The sequence below is a fragment of the Canis lupus genome, chromosome 12, assembly GCF_003254725.2.
Source record: "Canis lupus dingo isolate Sandy chromosome 12, ASM325472v2, whole genome shotgun sequence".
In the NCBI taxonomy this organism is placed as follows: domain Eukaryota; kingdom Metazoa; phylum Chordata; class Mammalia; order Carnivora; family Canidae; genus Canis; species Canis lupus.
In genome coordinates this window covers 47,635,688-47,655,141 of record NC_064254.1, presented here as the reverse complement: position 1 = coordinate 47,655,141, position 19,454 = coordinate 47,635,688, and the positions used below count along the sequence as shown (strand labels likewise).

At 35.4% G+C, this 19,454-nt stretch overlaps 1 protein-coding gene across 2 annotated transcripts; it reads right to left on the bottom strand.

Moving 5' to 3' along the window:
• Positions 1–1,533: 1,533 nt before the first annotated feature.
• Positions 1,534–19,215, bottom strand: SPACA1 (sperm acrosome associated 1). 2 transcript variants are annotated; one of them, XM_025444754.3, is made up of 7 exons: positions 18,908–19,215; positions 13,026–13,082; positions 9,507–9,608; positions 8,281–8,387; positions 7,509–7,644; positions 2,507–2,627; positions 1,534–1,781 (listed from the first exon to the last, which is right to left on the bottom strand). In XM_025444754.3, exons 1-7 carry the CDS (start codon positions 19,125–19,127, stop codon positions 1,625–1,627), a joined length of 900 nt encoding a protein of 299 aa, XP_025300539.1. In that variant the 5' UTR covers positions 19,128–19,215; the 3' UTR covers positions 1,534–1,624. The 2 variants fall into 2 exon arrangements, with proteins under 2 accessions (XP_025300539.1, XP_025300541.1); XM_025444756.3 differs by lacking the exon at positions 18,908–19,215 and adding an exon at positions 18,713–18,862.
• Between the last annotated feature and the right edge of the window lie 239 nt (positions 19,216–19,454).

Here is a 19,454-nt window from a genome sequence, read left to right as displayed (position 1 = left end):
ACAGTGAAATGTTCTAGTCTGAAAGTGACATTTGGAATTTTGTCTCATAACTTATTGATCAGAACTAGTCACATGGCCCCACCTGACCACATGCCTAGAGAGTAGACAGAGAGGAATATTCAGTAAACAGCACTGACAACTAAACCTGTTAATCTGACTGAACTAATGGTCATTGAAATACAGTTAGAAATCACTGCTATTCATGGTTCTAAAAATAATAATTACCATTCAAGAATGATCAGCACCTATGCCATATTAATCAGGAATAAGAAATGGAAAGCTGACTTTTTTTTTTTAATGCTTATCTAGGAGGAAGAAGGGTGTCACCAAAAAACCCACAATTATTTTGGAAGATTTTATTAAAACAATTTCTTTTTACTTTGAAGTCTCCAGTGGAATTCCCACAACGGATAATGATCATTTTCCAGCCAATTCTTCATTGCTTCTCTCAAGCACAAATATAAAATAGAAAGCATGGATAATTCCACAACACAGCCTATTTCTAGGCTACCAGAGGGGTGTATACCATAAATGCCCATTTATAGCATCTTCTTCACAGATGGGCAGTTAATGCTGTCATCAGATAAATCTTGTAATAAGATCAATAAAGTTGGCATAGAATTCACCTATAAAAAATTAAGTGTATTTTGTGCTACTATCATAACCTCTGAAAATTAATTTCTGATAAGTTTACCAAATTAAACTTTCTAGTGCCTTGGTATCTTGCATGATATTTGGCCATATCACACAATAATAGCACAAGATGACAGAGATGATGCTCAGAAATAAGAAATAATAATGGTTTTAAGATGTTATTACCTGTATACCAAGCACAATGAAGGTTCTTATCAGTGGATATTCAAAAAATCCTTAATTTATTTTTTTTCTGTGAGAAATACAGGGCAGTTAAATTTATATCATTTACTCAGCCATGTCCAAGTTCCACCCCACCTCCTCTTTACAGATTTCTTACCTACAATCATAATTACATTACCTAAAATAATGTAAAATGCTTTGAGTGATGTTTGGCACATAGTAGTTACTGAGTGTTACTGGTGGTTGCTGTTATTATTATTTCATGTCTTATAAGTGATGCTTTGTATGTCACACACTCTGCAGAAATTCTAAAGTATGATTAATCTTAATAAATTCAACCCAGCACTCTCAGAAGATAGAATTCAACCCAGTACTCTCAGAAGATAGAAAGTCTAATATGTAAAACATCTTCTCTATTACATTTTTCTTATTTGGGACAAAACAGGCAAATCACCTTAGAAATGATCAAACTGGAAAAAAAAAAGAAATGATCAAACTGATCAAAAATGTGTTTAGAATATTATGTGTGTATGTACCTCTAGGTAAATGTGACAAAGTAATTACCTGAAATGGCAAATGTGGAGAACAAATTAAAATTATTTTTGATAACTCCATCACAAAGATACACTGACTAAAACAGCCCCTTCTCATACCACACACTGACTAAGCACATTCTCATATTACATTACATTTAGACTGTGGAAATCACTTGCAATATTATTAAAGTATTTCACCATATATTTTATTTTTATACTAATGAATCTGATATTCTCTACTCTCTTTTGGTTTCTTATATATCAACCATACATCATTCATTCCATTCACTTAAAGCATCATCTTCATTTCCAGGTATTTCTGTTGGTGACTGGTCAAGAGAAGTTGAATCTTTGTATCTCATTGAACTCAGTTCAGACTGTATCTCAGTTGTTGAGGCTTTCTCCCCCCAGAAAGACTTGACTGCCCCCCTGGAGAAAAAGCAAAAACAAAACAAATATCCTTTATGAATTGAAAACCAAAACTAAGTAGGTATATATAATTTTCTGCATATAGAAATGTGTCTTTAGTTATGATATTTTTAGTTTGTGGTGTATCAGCTACATTTGTGATAGTAGATGAATCCTCAGGCTGTACCAGGGTGTAAACTCATATAAATATTAGAAATATTCTTTCAAAAAATTAATTAGTAGTTTATACCAATCAAGTTTTAGAGTTGTGAGAACTACAACTGAACATACATATTCATTCAAAACATTTTTGGGGGGGATCCCTGGGTGGCTCAGCGGTTTAGCACCTGCCTTCAGCTCAGGGCATCATCCCGGAATCCCGGGATTGAGTCCTGCATTGGGCTCTGTGCATGGAGCCTGCTTCTCTGCTTCTCCTTCTGCCTGTGTCTCTCTGTCTCTCATGAATAAATAAATGAATAAATAATACCTTTAAAAAATATTTTTTTTTGCAATTACCATGTAAAATTATAAAAATTGCACTTAAAGCTCTCTCATGGTGAGAAGCAAGTCATGATCTTAGGTAGCCTGAAGCAGAATAGTTGCAGGAGGTATACAGGGTTGGACTATTTCAAGTCATATATGGGGGGGTGTTATGGACAGGCCTTTGGGTTCATCAAACAAGAGGGGTGTGCCAGACAAGGAGGACATCAAGCAAGGGTGATGACTCAGTTCAGTCCTTCACCTACCAGTTTATAATTAAGAAGATCAGTATAAAGATCACGAATATACAGATAACAACTCCTATGGTCAGCACAAAAACTAGGACTGCATCAGTGTCTGGTCGAGCTGATCTTTTCATTTGCAATTCTAGAGAAAAAACACACATCTGATGATTATTACTACTGGAAAAAAAGATATCTAAATAGAAACTTTATATATAAAAATTAACTCTAGAAAAACACAGAATGAAAAGAAAGTTACTAATAAACTTGCTCATGAACTCTGAAATGTCCTTTACAAACATGCAGAAAATTTGAAATAATTTAACACCGAACATTCTGTATTTCCACCACCTAGATACTACCATCAACACTTTACTACCCATCTATCCATCCTCCTATAAATCCATTCATCCATCTTTTTTCAATGCATTTCAACATTATTTGCTAATGTCTGCAACCTTCCCCCGAAAAAACTTCAAAAGGTGTATCATTAACCAGAGTTCAATACTTGTTTATATTTTTTCTTTTGAGGTAAAATTTTTGATGAATTGCACAAAAATTTTAAATGTACATTTATTTAGTTTTGGCAAATGCAAACGCACATATATAATTCAAACCCTGTGAAGTCACAGAATATTGCTATACCCCATCAATTCCCTTGAGTCCCTCCAGGTAATTTCTGCCCCATCCTCCAGAGGCAACTACTATACTAATGCTCTTTTCCACCACAGATTAGTTCTGCTTGTTTTAGAACTTTATAGGAATGGAAAGATATACTATATATTCCTTCATGTGAGGCTTTTTTACTCAGCCTGTTTTAGAGATTCACCAAAAGTGCTGCATACATCAATATTTTTTTCTTTTTTTATTGATGAGTAGTATTCTAATTTGTTTATTCATTCTTCTACTGATGAACAGGTAGGCTGTTGCTGCTTTCAGCTATTATAAATAAACTGCGATGAACATTTTTATGCAAGTCATCTGCAAACATGTATTTTCCTTTTCTTGAATAAATATTTAAGAGTGGAACTCCTGGGTCATAGGGAAGAGGTATTCTTTAGTTTACTAAGAAACTGTAAGATCTTTGCCCAAACTGATTATAATGGTTATATAAGTTTTGTGAATTTTTTTCTCCCAGGTTTTGGCTTGCCTATTCATTTTTCTAATGATTTTTTTAATGAGCTAAAGTTTTTAATTTTAATGAAGCCTAATTTATCAATGTTCCCTTTTATGGTGATTGTTTTCTGAGTCATAGCTAAGAAACCCTAGCCTACTCCAGTATCATGCAGATTTTCCCCTATGTTTCTTTTTTAAACCTTTATGTTTAAAGTTTTAATTTTTACATTTGGAACTATGACATCTCAGGGCACCTGCGTGGCTCAGTTGGTTAAGTGGTCTGCCTGTGTGCCTTCCAACAACTTCACCATCACCTGACATGCTCAGATCATGATCCCAGGGTCCCAGGGTCCTGGGATTGAGCCCCGAGTCAGGCTCCCTGCTCAGTGGGGAGTCTGCCTCTCCCTCTCCCTCTGCCCCTACACTCCCCTACCTCTCGACCCCACCGCCCAGTTGAGCTCTCACTACTCTCTCAAATAAATAAATAAAATAAAGGACTATCATATATCTTTAATTTTTATATATGTTGTAAGATAGAGCTTCAAGTTTATTTTTATACAAATATCCACACAACACTTTTAAATTAGACATTCTCTCCCATATCTTTCTGCTCTTCCTGAAAATAAGGCTATTAAAGAGACAAAGCCAGGCTACCATATGCATTATAACATTGCTATACTATAAATTGGTGAAAAGCCAATTACATCAAATACTATTTATTTTACCAATTATATAGCTTTCTTATGGTTCTTCCTAGTCCTCAAAATCATAGGATCATAAAGAATTCATGTGGAGAAGGATCAGAGAGATCTCTGGATACAATTACTGAATTACACTGATAAGTAAACCAATGTTCAGGGAGGTTTAATGATTTGTGCAGCTATGTTTTATATATTGCAATATTTTAATTTTGGTAAGTACCCCTCTTTCAGAAGTAGTTTCTTTTGTATGGGCAATCTCATCTGCTTATTTGTCTGAATTTTTTTCCTATTTTTTAAACACCATGGAGTATAATTTTTCATTCTCCTTAGTAATTCTAGAGCTATAAATTCAATTGGTGATCTCACTAAATAGTCCCAAGTATTATAGAGAAATCACATCATATATTCCAACATTGTTGGATTTTTAAAATCTTTTTGTTTTTGATAATTTTGGATTTACAGCAGTGAGGTTTTTAAAGCTCAAATGAAAGATCCCTTTTAGGATTAAAACCTTAGAAGAAGAAATGCAAAATTCCTTTCCATTTATTCATTACTCTGCAATACTAGCCAAGAGGATGAAGAGTGAGAGGTATAAAGATTTTACTTTATTTCAAGAGCAGTCTTCTTGCAAGGATCACTTTTATATCTAGATTACTTTTATACCTAAAAAAAATAGGCTGCATTTCCTATTGAAATTTCTTATTGAAAAACAGGATGGATTTCAATGTTCTGACTTCTTAGAAAAATGAAGCTTATGTTTGCATTTGTTTTCTAGGGCCATGATAGCAGAGTACCACAAACTGGGTGACTTAAAAGCAACAGACAATTTATTGTCTCATAGTTCTAAAGGCTAAAAGTCTGAATGCAACGTGTTGGTAATACCCTGCTCACTCCAAAGGCTCTGGGGGTGGATCCTTCCCTGTGTGTCTTTGTGTCTTCATATGACATTCTCTTCTCTCTCATTCTGTGTTTGTGTCCAAATTTCCTCTTCTTATAAGGACACCAGTCATAGTGAATTAAAGGCCCACTCTTTTCTAGTATGTATGACCTTATCTTACCCAAACAAATTATATCTGCAACGATCCTGTTCCCATCACAGTCACATTCTGAGGTTCTGGAAGTTAAGACTTGAGAAGGGAGACACAATTCAATCCATAACAATGCCTAATTATAAAGACAACTATTGTGGAAGTGAAAAATCTGATGTATAGGGGTGGATGGGAAATTGTCATTAACTAAACCATATTTACCCTAAAGATATTTTAATTGTGGGTACTTGTTTCAGGCCAGTACCATACTGTGTTGACATTTATAGACAAAATAGTTGTTTTATGTCCAAATAGCCAAAAGGGTCTGTCACAGGAGTATTCCCAATTGTCACTTTTTAAAAGAAGCTAATAGATACCAAAGTGCTCTAAAAGCATTTTGTCATTTAACCAGACCATGTACTGAGATGGCAAAGCTAACCCATCAGCGTTGGACTGCTACAAGAGGGAAGTCAGCTTTGTCTCATTTAAGGGCTAACACTTCAGGGTCTGTCTCTAGCCCTTAGCTTACACATTATCAAATGCATATTGACTTCTACAAAACAAACTGAGGGTGGCTGAAGGGGTGGTGGGTGAGGCGATGGGGTAACTGGGTGGCGGGCATTAAGGAGGGCATGTGATATAATGAGTGCTGGGTGTTACATACAATTGATGAATGACTGAACTCTACCTCTGAAAGTAATAATACATGATATGTTAATTAACTGAATTTAAATAAAATAATTTTTTAAAAAGACTTTTTTTATAAAGATTTATTTTTTATTTATGATAGACACGGGGAGAGAGAGAGAGAGAGAGAGGCAGAGACACAGGCAGAGGGAGAAGCAGGCTCCACGCCGGGAGCCCGACGTGGGACTCGATCCCGGGACTCCAGGACCGCGCCCCAGGCCAAAGGCAGGCACCAAACCGCTGAGCCACCCAGGGATCCCCAAAAGACTTCTAATCAAAAGAAGAGCTATGGTCCTAACAAGGACTAGGCTGTGGGGACAAAAACTGAGAATGGCCCCTAAAACTTTTATTACTCTAAACTAATACTCACTGAGATATTTTTTAGTTTGATGAGGTTTGATCCTTTCTTGCTTTTTTTAAGCATTTTTTTGAAATTATCCTTTTACTAATACTTGATATCTCAACATGAGATTATTAGCTTTCACCATAAATATTTTTTAAAGACAGTAAACACATTAAAGAAAGTTGTAGTTTATTCTTAAAAGTCATGCCTTAAACACTTTAGCTTATTTCCATTTTAATAAACAGTGTTATGCTGTATGGTATCTCTAAACTATAGCATAAATTCTTTACTAGGGATTCAGGAAAAGCTTCAAGAAATCCATGGATTCTATTAAAATAACAGGTAGTTTTTGGCAGGTTTGTTTATGTGGGCATTTCTTCTGGGAAAAGCCTCCTGAGTTTTGATTTGATTCTCAAAAGAACTTGTGACCAAACCCCCTCATTACCTCAAAAACAATGACAACTATAATAAAAATGGCTAAGAGCAACTGAACAAAAGGAAATAATTGAATATGTTATACATCATAGTCTAAACTGAAAGGACATGCACATGGAACCATTTTGCAAGGGAAGCATAGTTTCTAACATGTAAAATTATGTTCAGGGCAAGATTTGTCTTTTGTAACATATATTGAGGACTGTACTCTTGTTTCATCAAAAAATATTTTCTTCAAATGAATAATTTTTAAAGAGCCATGTTTTGAAATAATGTTTCTTAATTTTATTATTTTACTGTATCAAAAATTTTGTAAGCATCTATGAGAATTCCATGTATCCATTTCACTTTTGTGACAGAAGTGAGAGAATATAATTCAAGTTAGAGGACTGCCTTTGGAGATGCTTCAGGAATGCACCAGTTTCCCAAAGGGAAACACATCTGACTCTAAATTGTGAAAAAGAAATTAAGTACCACCGTACCACCTTGTAGAAAGTCTAAATGATAAACACCAGTGGTTTTCCAAAGGTTGTCCCTGAGCCAGCAACACGTGGGAACTTGTTAGAAAGGCAAACTGCTGTGCCAGCCCCACCCAAGATCTACTGAATCAGAAACTCTGGGAGTGAGGCTATCAATCTATTTCAAGAAGCCCTCCAAATGATTTTGATGCTTTTTAAGTTTGATATAAGCAAACCAAAATATAACTGGGCACTTACCACTTGTTGTATAGACTGTGAATTTAACTGTTGCTATTATTTCATTATTATCCAAGGTGGCACACTCAAAAATCAAGGGGTGAACTTCCCTGCGTACTTCCAGGATTGCTGAATCATTTGCAAGGATAATGGGTTGCTATTTAAAAAGGAAAAAAAAAGTGCCAACATTCTTCATGTATACTTAAGATCAGGAAACAATTTATTTCCCATAACAAAAGAATAGTCATTGTCTCAGTCTAGGACAGTAACTGATTATGCACATGGATTTTAGAGTCAGACAATCCCGACATTAAGTACTAACTCTACGATTTCTGTCTGTGTGACTCTCTGCTTCTCAGTTACTTATCTGTAAAATGGGTGTAATGGTAAGAATTATCTCATAGATTGGGTTAAAAGAAACTATAGTGCTTGGTGTGTGTCTGATATTTAATAAGCCCTCTATTAATGTTAGTTACTATTATCATCATATAATTCCTGTACATAAAAATGAAAACTTTGCTTCCAAAATAGAATACTTTATATAAAAGGGATGTTTTTAAGTTCTGATAATAGCTGACCCCAAGACATATGTAAAGTTTTAGCCCCACTTAATAATGCAATTACTGAATTATTAAAATTAAATTAAAATCTCAATAATAAAAAGGCTGTAAGATTTTTAACTTCATTTTTGCAAACTGCTTCTAAAAAGAAAGTTTTCTGATAGCCATCAAGTACTGGAAACAAATTTTATTGCTCACTAGAAAGCGCCACATTACATACATTCATTACTTACTTGGTCTGGCCTTAGAAGTTTCCAAACATATTTGAAACGATTTACAGGAGATATATGAACACATGGCAGTCTAACACTGTCAAGACTTTCTGTAACTGGTCTACCCCCTAAAAACAAGAAAAATTAAATACATATATACCATTAGGCATTGTAAGTTGCTTTATACAAAGACTACTTTTAAAGGCCACTTTTTTTTTTAAGATTTTATTTATTTATTCATGAGAAACACACACACACACACACACACAGAGGCAGAGACACAGGCAGAGGGAGAAGCAGGCTCCATTCAGGGAGCCTGATGTGGGACTTGATCCCGGGTCTCCAGAATCAGGCCCTGGGCTGAAGGCAGTGCTAAACCGCTGAGCCACCCGGGCTGCTCTAAAGGCCACTTTTGTGGTATGCCTGGTGGCTCAGCGGTTGAGCACCTGCCTTCGGCTCAGGGTGTGATCCTCCGGTCCCAGGATGGAATCCCACATCTGGCTCCCTGCATATAGCCTGCTTCTCCCTCTGTCTGTGTCTCTGCCTCTCTCTGTGTGTCTCCCATGAATGAATAAATAAATAAAATCTTTTTTTTAAAAGCCACTTTCAGTTTAACATCAATTATATGCAGGAAGTTATCAAAATTATTATTGAGAGTTTGAGTGTAGAAGAATAGAGAGGGGTGAGTGGATGCAAAGTAAAATCATCAAAAGGAGCAGGTGGAAAATACCATAGCTGTGTGGTCCTTTGGCAGAATAAATAGCAAGGGCATCCAACTTAGTGATCTATTAGATTAAACTTTGAGATCTGCCAGTGACTTTCAATTTACTGGTTAGAAACCCCCACTAGAGATGATGAAATCTCAAAGTAATGTAATATTATATAGAAAAGCTTACAAACTTACCAATTTAAAGTCTGCCAATCTACTAATAAAATGTCATTACCAAAGTGTCAAAGGTGTTTCACTACAGATTAGCTTTGACCACAGACCTTGAGTATAATAAAGTTCCAGTGTATTACAGAGACTATATGTTAAATTTTAAACAACACTGAAGAATGTAAAGCAAAAGCAGAAAAGTACTCAGAGCTATAATTGTCTAGGTAAGTGGAATTTTAAGTTTTATCATAATTTTCTTTCAGTATATCAATTGATCAATTCCTTCCACCCATGGCAACCTGAGGTTAAAGCTATTTCCCCAGAGTAAGCCCTTCCCCTCCAACTCCTTCCAATGCAGAGTCCAACTCACAGCCACAATCTACGGGTCCACGGCATTCTTCCACTCGTACAATACACTTGGATTCACCTCCAGGGCATCCATTTGTTAGTATAACTTCTCTAATACCAACACCTTCGGTAAAAGAAATCAGCAAATAGTTAAGAAAAATTAATTCTACTTTCTTTACTTTTCCACCTAGGTCTTTTTTTTTTTTTTTTACCTAGGTCTTTTTTGAGACTTTTCTTCTGATTTTAGAAATTCCTAAATTCAGAGTGATGACACTTAGAATTTTTATGCCCCTCATTTTATTTCGTAAAACAGCATTTCCCAAAGTGAGTTACATGAAACACTAGAGTTTCCTCTAGTTATCATATGAAAAAGGATTCCAAAATTATATCCATTTGAAAATGATAAATTAAAATTAAAGGGTCTTCTTTATTACAGAATTTTCGGGGAACTTTTTTAATATGCTAGTAAATTAATGCGCTATTATGTATAAACTTTCATAGACCTAAGATGTAAAATTTTTACATTTTAACAACTTTTAAATGAGAAATCAGAACTTATCTTAGATTGACAGCATGTGACAAATTGGTAGCATTTTTCCTTTTTAGAGGTGCATAAAATATGCTTCTCACAGCTAACAAAAGTCTTAGATTTGATGAAATATAGTAGTAAACAGGATCTCCCAAATTTGTCTGGCCATGGAAGTTTTAGAAGTGGTTTTGGAGCACTGAAGGACTTTCCAAAAATCATATTTTAAAACATAAATGATGCTTTTTAATATTTAGATTAGTAAAGTCTCTGTATTAAATATAAGAGGACAAAGTATTAATGACCAAATCTCAATTTCTAACAAATAGTGTCTTGAGAATTACCACAGTTTTTTTACCACAAGAAATCAAGTTTCTACTAACAGATCTCAGATCTCCACTGGGTTTGCCTTTCATCACCAGAATTGAGGAACATGATAAAATGCTCTATCAGTGACATGCTAAACATGTCCTAGGATAAGTGACCTATGATATGACTGTGTAGCCACAGGCTAAGGAACAGTCCATCTTGATTTCCTTTTCTACCAGATTCCCTCTTTCAGCCCCTAAAGATGTTAATCACAAAACCCATTCTCAAGGGCAAGGGAGAGTTGAAGTCGAGAGATGACTTACAACAGTGCTTCTCAAACTTTAGAGTGCATGCAATCACCTGGAAATCTTATTAACAGGCAAATTCTGATTCAGTAGGTCTGGAGTAGGTTCTGAGATTCTGCATTTCTAACAAGCTCCCAGATGTTGCTGATGCAGCTGGTCTGTGGACCAAACTTTGAGTAGCAAGGGAGAGGACTCTACATGAGATAAGGAGATGAAAGGTTGGAAGAGGAAAGATCTCTTTTTAATTTTTTTCAATTTTAAGTCTAGTATAGTTAACATACAGTATTAGCTTCAGGTGTACAATATATTGATTCAACAATTCTACACATTACTCGGTGCTCATCATAATTGTACTCTTCGAGGAAAGATCTCTTGATTAATAAGAGATGCCTAAGAATGGCTGCAGTATAGCTCCGCTTGAATTTGTGAAAGGTACCTCTCTAGATGCACAGGCTTATTCTAAAATGCACAAATATTTTCCAAGCAAGCTTATTTGTGAATTTATTTAGCCAAATACAGTTCATTGTGATGACATGTGTAGGCGTGAGATTTTCTGTAAGTCTAAGTAACACCTAAAAATCTGCCTGGGTATTCCAGAAAAAGTAAACTTTTTGACTGCTGAAATATTATTTTGAGAGTTCAGTAGAATTTTCACCAAAGTGCTTTTTTCCCCTCTAAATAGTTTTTATAAATTGAAAATATTTTAAAATATTTTAGATGTAAAATGTTGCCTTTTAAGGTTTATCTTTCTCCTTAGAATTTATCCCCATCTGATGTATTACATGTTTTAATATTATTTTTGTCTTTGCCCCTATACACTTCCTGTAGGGAAGGAATTGTTCTACCACTTATAGCAATGCCTGGTACATAGTAGGCAAAATTCAAAAAATCATTTGATGAATATGTAATTTCTGAAACACATCTTTAAAAAATAGAGTAATACAATATAAATTACTAGAACTGTCATAAAAGTAATTCTCTACCTGTGAAATTTCTCAAGCTGCAAAAGAAAGATGTAAATTGCAAATGAATATTCACAGGTTTATTACATGTATTCCTTTCATTTTGGACTCTGATCCACTAAGAAGTTAAGGAAAAAATTAGGTTTAAAATTATCTTGAGACAGAAAATAGAATACTGATTGTCAGGGGTTGGGCAGGGACAGCAGAGAGTTAGTGTTTAAGAGGAACGGAGATTTGACTCCAGGATAATGAAAAAGTTCTGGAGATAGATGGTGGTTAATAGTTGCATAACAACGTGAACATGTTTAATGTCACTGAGTTGTATATTTAAAGGTTAAAATAGTAAACTTTATGTTAGGTTTATTTTGCCACAATAAAGGGCAGCCCTGGTGGCTCAGCGGTTTAGCGCCGCCTTCAGCCCAGGGCCTGACCCTGGAGACCGGGACCAAGTCCCATGTCGGGCTCCCTGCATGGAGCCTGCTTCTCCCTCTGCCTGTGTCTCTGCCTCCCCTTTCTCTCTCTGTGTCTCTCATAAATAAATAAAATCTTTAAAAAAATACACTAATTCAAATATAAACAATTCAGGTGTAATTTAAAAAAATCATTCTGCTCTAGGTCTGCATGGATTTTGCTTCTTATCATTTGGTTTTTATCTTTGCCTCCCTTCACTATCCTTTTTCCAAGGCAGTTTTATTTAGGATAAACTTAATTTCATTGCAAATTATCTATTGTCTTCTCAGCATTCTAGTCTATCGTGATTGTCAAAAGATGGTCTTCTAACCAGCAGCATCAGATTTATTTGTGAACTTGTTTAGAAATACAAACTCTTAAGCTCCTCCAAAGGCCTAGGGAGTTAGTAACTCTGGGGTAGGTCTAGCAGTCGTGTTTTAACAAGTCCTGCAGGCACTTAGGTTTGAGAAACACTGGTCTATTATGGTATGTGTAGCCTTAATTCCACCTCTATCTATGTAAGAGATTTTATATCCAATGTCTATTCATGGAATGATAAAGGTCATAGTTTTTTTTAATATTATCTTTCCCCTCAAGCTAATACCTCTTTTCTCCAAGACATAACATATGAATTGGAGAAATGTAGAATTTAGAATAGACTATTACAAATAGGCAAATTTCTTGATTTGCCACACAGTCTGTGGGAAGACATCTCTGAGATGCACGGAAGATCTTTCATCTTCTGAACACCTGTGAGATAAAGTTTCACTTGATAAAATCAGTTTAAGTGCCAAAAAAATATAGGGAGCTGGCTTAAAATAAGGCTTAGAGGTTATAAACTGAAAATATCTTACCTTTTGAGTTTTGTATGTGAATTATAATTTGAGAGATAAATGAAAGTACACAAATTACATATAAAAATTGCCAGTTTTTACCTTCCCTTCTCCCCAAATTACATATTGTTGATTTGTCTGCTCTATGCTACTTACCACATGTAACAGTGCACATCCCAAATTCTACTTCTTTGACTACTGTCTGATTTGAAGCTAAACATAAAATGCAAATATACATTATTCAATCATATGAAAACTTTTCAAATGGAAAAATTGTTACTTGAGGATGAAGGATACAAGCACTTATCATATGGGAAACAAAGAGTTTTTAAGTTTTATTAAATCAGAAAATCAGTGTCATTCCTAGTACATCTTCTAATATTGTTAAATCAAAAGAAGCCTAAACCTTCAAAGTACTTAAATAAGTTAGGAAATGTCTTGCAAAGGTCTATATTCAAACTTTAATATAAATTAAAAAAAAATTCCATCAGCTCAACACATGGTGAGTTAAAGTTCTATAGGTCAGAAAAACAAAACAAAACAAAAGCCTGCTAATTGTAAGGCCCCAATTTTGTCTATTCTCTATTTTTCAAAAAAAAAATTGAGTATATCATTTCCATCCAAAAAGAAGTCTTTATGCCATGTGTTCATTAAAAATATGTCGTAGAATGGTTCTATACCTTCTTAGGTTAAGATGATAAATTATTCCCAAGAATTTATTTCAACACTTTATTTAGCAGGATAATTTAGGAATATACATGTATTTGAGTAGTTAAATATTGTTGATTTTAAATCACGTTACTCTGTTTCTAATTGTTTTGAAGTTTGGCATTATTTCTACCAGCTATAGTATATAACCAATTCTTCATAGCAGATAAGAACTGATGTTTCAATATAAAAAATATTACATGAGGTGTTAGAATTTTTTAAAGCATTGTATCCTAAATTAACAATATTACATGGGAAAGTGCATAAGATTGGAGTCCAAATTGCTCCTTCTACCACTAACTAGGTGAATTTGAGCAAATTACTTTAACTCTATCAGGCCTAGTTAACACTTCTGCAAAAAATTGGAAAGGAGAACCTATTTTATTTTATTATGAATTAAATGAGAGTATCTTTAAGAATTAAATGAGATAATATATGTGAAAACAATCTGTAACTTTAGTGCTATAAAAGTGATACTTTTAGTGATACTTAAGATATCATAACTTCATTCACACTCAGTGCACATCACATTTTTTTCCTATTTTGGTTACTGTAAGACAATATCTTCACAAAGACTGCTATTCTATACTTACAAGCACCAAATACAGTTCCCTGAATACATAGTATGCTCTTGATGTATATATGTTAAGTAAATCAATATTGACTTTGTTAAATTATTTGGAATATCATGATCAATTCTGAATTGATGCTTTTGCTTCAAATACTTGGATACTTTCTGCTGGCACATTGTGGGATATATACTAAAAGCCAAATCTAGAACATAGAAAAAACAGGTAGGAGGATGAGTTAATACTTTCAGACTCTAAATATAGCTTCTTTTCAAAAACCATTCAAAAACTATTAGTTAATCAATCAGCCCTACTATTCACTACCTATGCTACTTTGGGAAAGTTATTTAAGCTCTTCTAACTTCAGAAAAAAAAAATGGATTTAATCAGATGATCTCTAAGGTCCCTTTTGACTGTGAGTGCCCATTAGGTCATTCAATGACTTCCATTTTTTATAGGGGTCGCCTAATGGTGGGTCAGAGAAACTACATGTATCCGGACTTCAGTGTGGTATTTGCCAAAATTTCCTGTCATATTCTTATGAGTAAAAAGGAAATATGTGGTCTGAATGCTAGTAAACTTTTATATGTAACTGTTTTTATATGTAAACAGTAATATCCAGTGTTGCTATTGGTTAGTGTCAATGTATAAGGAAAGAGTATCATAGGACTCTGTCCTGTTTAATATTTTTATTAATGACCTGGAAATATTGGTATTATCATGCTAAGTCCAGAGGTTCTGAAAAACTAGGAAGGATAGCAAATAAGTTTGAAGATAAATCTGGCTCTAAAAAAATGCCAGGATGGAATACTAGGCAAGTCTACCAAAATGAAGCCTTAGAGAAATGTCTTACACATGGAGCTGAAAAGTAATTCTCCTCAAAATATGGATAGTCTTAATTTGACAGAACAAGTGAAAATAAGTGGAGATTTCAATAGTAAGTTCAATATGAGTCAAGATTGTTGAGGCCTCCCTAAAAATCTATTCAGTTTTAGATTTTACTGATAAAAGCACGGCATCCATAATGATGCAGATAATGATCACACTCGTTTTTTGTTCTGGTCAGATCCTGGAGTGTTCTCTTAAATTCTGGACAGCACAATTTAAGTGTTGGTATATACCATCAGAGCCCAATTTTAATTTTTGAATTTCTTGAGAATTGATATAGAAGGTTGATATTTCATAATTTTTATTTTTTCTTAGAGGTGTTCCAAAGAAAAAGAGAAAATAGTTATATTTATAAAGGATAAAACTTATTTTAGAGAATGAAATGCATTCTATTTTGCAATTATTATGTAGATCTATTGTTGGTCCCTTTTATAAATGTACGGGTATAACTATAAATCTAAGGGTCTAAGTATACCTTCAGATTTATCAAAAGTTTAACAGTGTATAAAAGGTATGGGGGGGTTAAGAGTTATTAATATAAATCTAACGTATTTTAGTAATTTTTCCTAAGTTTTTAAGTGTTTTGTTATTTCATCATTCATAATGCTGGATTTTATTATTTCTTATTGATTATTCCCAATTATGTCTTTTTTTAAAAAAAGACTAAGATAATAAAATGGAAGAATGTTTGGAATTGCTTAGAAGGATGATGTAATTGCAAAATAAATCATAGCTATTATATCATCCTTTGTTTCCTTATTTTTTGCCTGAAGTATATTGCATCATCTTTAGGAAGCTATAAAAGAACTCTAGAAGCACCTTTCTGGTAGTCTTATTTTTAGCTTTCATTGAACACTGCTGAGGTTTTTAAATTTTTCTTTCTTTTTTTTCTTTTCTTTTTCTTTTCTTTTTTCTTTTCTTCTTTCTTTTCTTTTCTTTTCTTCCTTTCCTTTCCTTTTCCTTTTCCTTCCTTTTCCTTTTCCCTTTCCTTTCCTTTCCTTTTCTTCTTTCTTTTCTTCCTTCCTTCCTTTGCCCATAACGGTAGAGAGAAAACTGACAGAGAAAAACACTTCACAAATGTTGGATGAATCAGAAGATGAACATAGACAGCAGCACCTTAGATGCTAATGCTGATGGTGAAATTGACTGCATAAGCAAAATGAGTGAGAAATGATAACTTAGATGAATACCCTAGATGAATTTTCTCTAACTCAAAAATCAATGAATTCATATTACATTTCTAAGTATGAAAAGGATATATGGTATTCTCATCCAGTTAGTCTTTCAACAGGAAGGACTTAATCCTGAAATGTTTTATGAACAGAAGCTGGACCACACTGTTTTGCTAAAAGGATATGGACAATATTCTTTCCTTTTTAAAGGTGTTTATCCACCAAAATTTACTTGATAGCATTTGTAAATGGACAGATCATGATGGCAGGTATATTTACAAAAGTGACTAAAAAGAAAATAGATGATTTAGAAATGAATAAAATTCATTGGACTAATCATTCTTATTGGTGTTTATAAACCTAAAATGAAAATATTTTGCAATTATGGAGCAAAGAACATGGTGGTCTTCTCATCAACAAAATATGTGGCTTCGTAGTTTTCAAAAGTATTGTGTTTTGACAATGCACAAATTAATAAACCAGAATCTATTAGAGATTTGTCTGAAATCTGGAATCAGCATTTGTAAGATGAATATATTCCAGACTCATGCATAACAGTAAATGAGCATCTAGTTGCATTCAAAGTATCCTGCCCATTTATGATATTAACATCTTCAAAACCAAGAAATATGGAATAAAAGTTTGGAGTTTTCCATATTTATATTCTTATTAAAATTTCAAATTAGTTGTTTTCATTAACCCTTTATTTTTACTTTTGTAAATTACTTGTAAAATTACTTAAAAGTAAAATTTTTTTAAAAGTCCATTGGATAGCAAATAATGATGACTATTTTTATTGGTCATTGAGGGTTAAAAGGAGCCTTGTCAAATTTTAATAACAGCTCTGGAAATTTTCTAATCTTCAACACCTCCAATTATTTACACTTCTGGATTCTCACTCTCCCCAGGAAAAGCAACTATGCACAAAATCATACATATAAAATTTCAAAAGGTACACAGACTCCCTACAGTTTACAGATGAGAGAATGAGAGAAAAATAACTTGCCTGCATTTTAATTTGTACCTAAGGCATTGTAACTTCATTGCTTGGGTTTAGCTTAAACTCTACTTAGCATTTCACAGGTAGAACTATCCCTTGAATGGTTTAATACTAAAACTGTTAATTCAATTATTTTTAAAACTGGAGTGAAGCAACAGCTATCATGCTTTAGATAATGTTTTCTTGTCTAGTCTCTCTCACATTTCCAAGGTCCAGGACCTCTCCAAGCTCCCTGTAATGTAATATTATGAAGGCGATGCAAACTCCCATCCCATCATTAACCTCCAATAGTCCATTTCTTTCCATCACTGCGGGTCACAATCTGTTATCAGAAAATAAACAGAAAGGCTGATAAATACAGCACCTATTCTATATGTATAGGAGACAGGAGATTGCCAAGGATATTAAAGAATAATAAAAGAATCTCTGCTGGGTCATTTATAGAGAAAGGGGATCATTTCTCCTTTAAATGGCTGCAAACCAGCAATTTACCTGGCTTTCTACCTACCTACCAGCAGCATGTGAGTTACTAACCAATACAACATGTATAACAGCTTGTCAGGTTTTATTGCTTAATAAGCCAGCAGAACAAGGTAAATTTATGAACCAAGCACAGGTTCATTTTCCCTTGTATTATCAAACAAAACCACTAGTTGGATCCCTTGATAGGTGTTTTCTACTGCCATCATTCCTTTGTGTATGCAAGTTGAAGGTGCAAATATTACATACACCACCATGCTACAGAGGTGCTCAAGGATAGAGCTGTATGAAGCTGACATGGGACTTCTGGGCAGTTTTGTCAGCATTTTGGTCTAAGATGTGTCACAGTGAGGGGAATTCTTCATTCCACCGAGTTCCAACCTAAACAGCAAACGTGGAAAGGAGTAAGATCTCAAGCAATTTGGGACTTAAAAAAAAAAAAAAAAAAAACTACAATGGGAAAGAAAAACATGTAACTACCAAGAATCAAAATAATTCCCATTGGATGTACCAAAAAAATCACTCTCCTCACTGGCTTTTAAAAAAATATTTAAGTATTTTTCATTTTAAGTATGTGTTATAAGACATATGTGGAATTGAAGAAACGAAACTATGAATGTATGGGAAGGAGGAAGGAGAACAATGAAAGAGGGAAACAAGCCCTAACAGGCTCTTTAATGACAGAGGGAGACGGTTGGCGAATGGCTGGGTGGATTAAGCTATGAAGGAGGGTACTACTTGTGATGACCACTGGGGTTGTATGTATGTGAGGAATCACTGAATTCTACTCAAGAAATCAATATTAAACTGTATGTCCACTAAGTAAAATGTAAATTTAAAAAATAAATGTGGGTTAACATCATCATCATCATCATAATAATAATAATAATTCCCACTGGTAAGAGGCTACTCCCCAACTCCTATCCCTTAAAAAAAAAAAAAAAAAGTGGGAGGGAGGGCATCTTTTTCCTTATCCAGAGCAATATTTAATAGTAATCCTGTAACGACTTCTATGTACGTGCTCACTTATCTTTCTTGGGGCGCCTTGGAGAACTAGCACATTCTCCTCAAGGCCACTGGGCATATGAAGAAAGTGTAAGTTCAAGGCTGTTTGCAAGAGAGCTCTACAGATGTTAACAGGGATAACGGTTCCCACGGTCCTAGGTCAGAGGGCAGGGCTTGGCCCTCCACTGCCCCCGTCGCGGGGCCTCCCGCCCTCACCATCCTCCTCAGTCGCAGACTGGGCTTCGTTCTCCGCCTCGCTCTCGCTCTCGCTCTCGGCCTCCTCCTCGCCCTCGCTCTCGCCCTCGCCCTCGTGGACCAAGCCAGGATCCTGGGCGGCGGTGACGTTCGTCCCACACGCGGAGTGGAGGCCCGCCAGGAGCAGCCAGCCGACCGTCAGCAGCAGCCTGTGGGAGCAGCCCGCGCCCCCGGGGCTCATGGTTCTCGGCCCCGACGGCCGACCGAGGCGCAGCAGCAGCCGCCCGCTCCTGACAAGAGGTGCGTCGAAGAGCGGAGCCCCCGGCCTCCGAACCCCCGAGCCGCGCCCCGGGTAACCATTGAGGCGTCACGGCTCGTCACCGGCGAGCGGAAGGCCTCCCGGGCTCCCAGCGCTGTTGGAACGCGCGCGGGGCCGCTGTCGCGCCTCGTCCGGCACTTCCGACGGCGCGGCTCGCTTTCCGGCCTTGCAGGTGTGCAAGCGGCGACGCGGGCTACGCGCGCTCCCGCCGTTGCTAAGCAACCCAGAGCCGTGGTCGCCGCCGCCGCC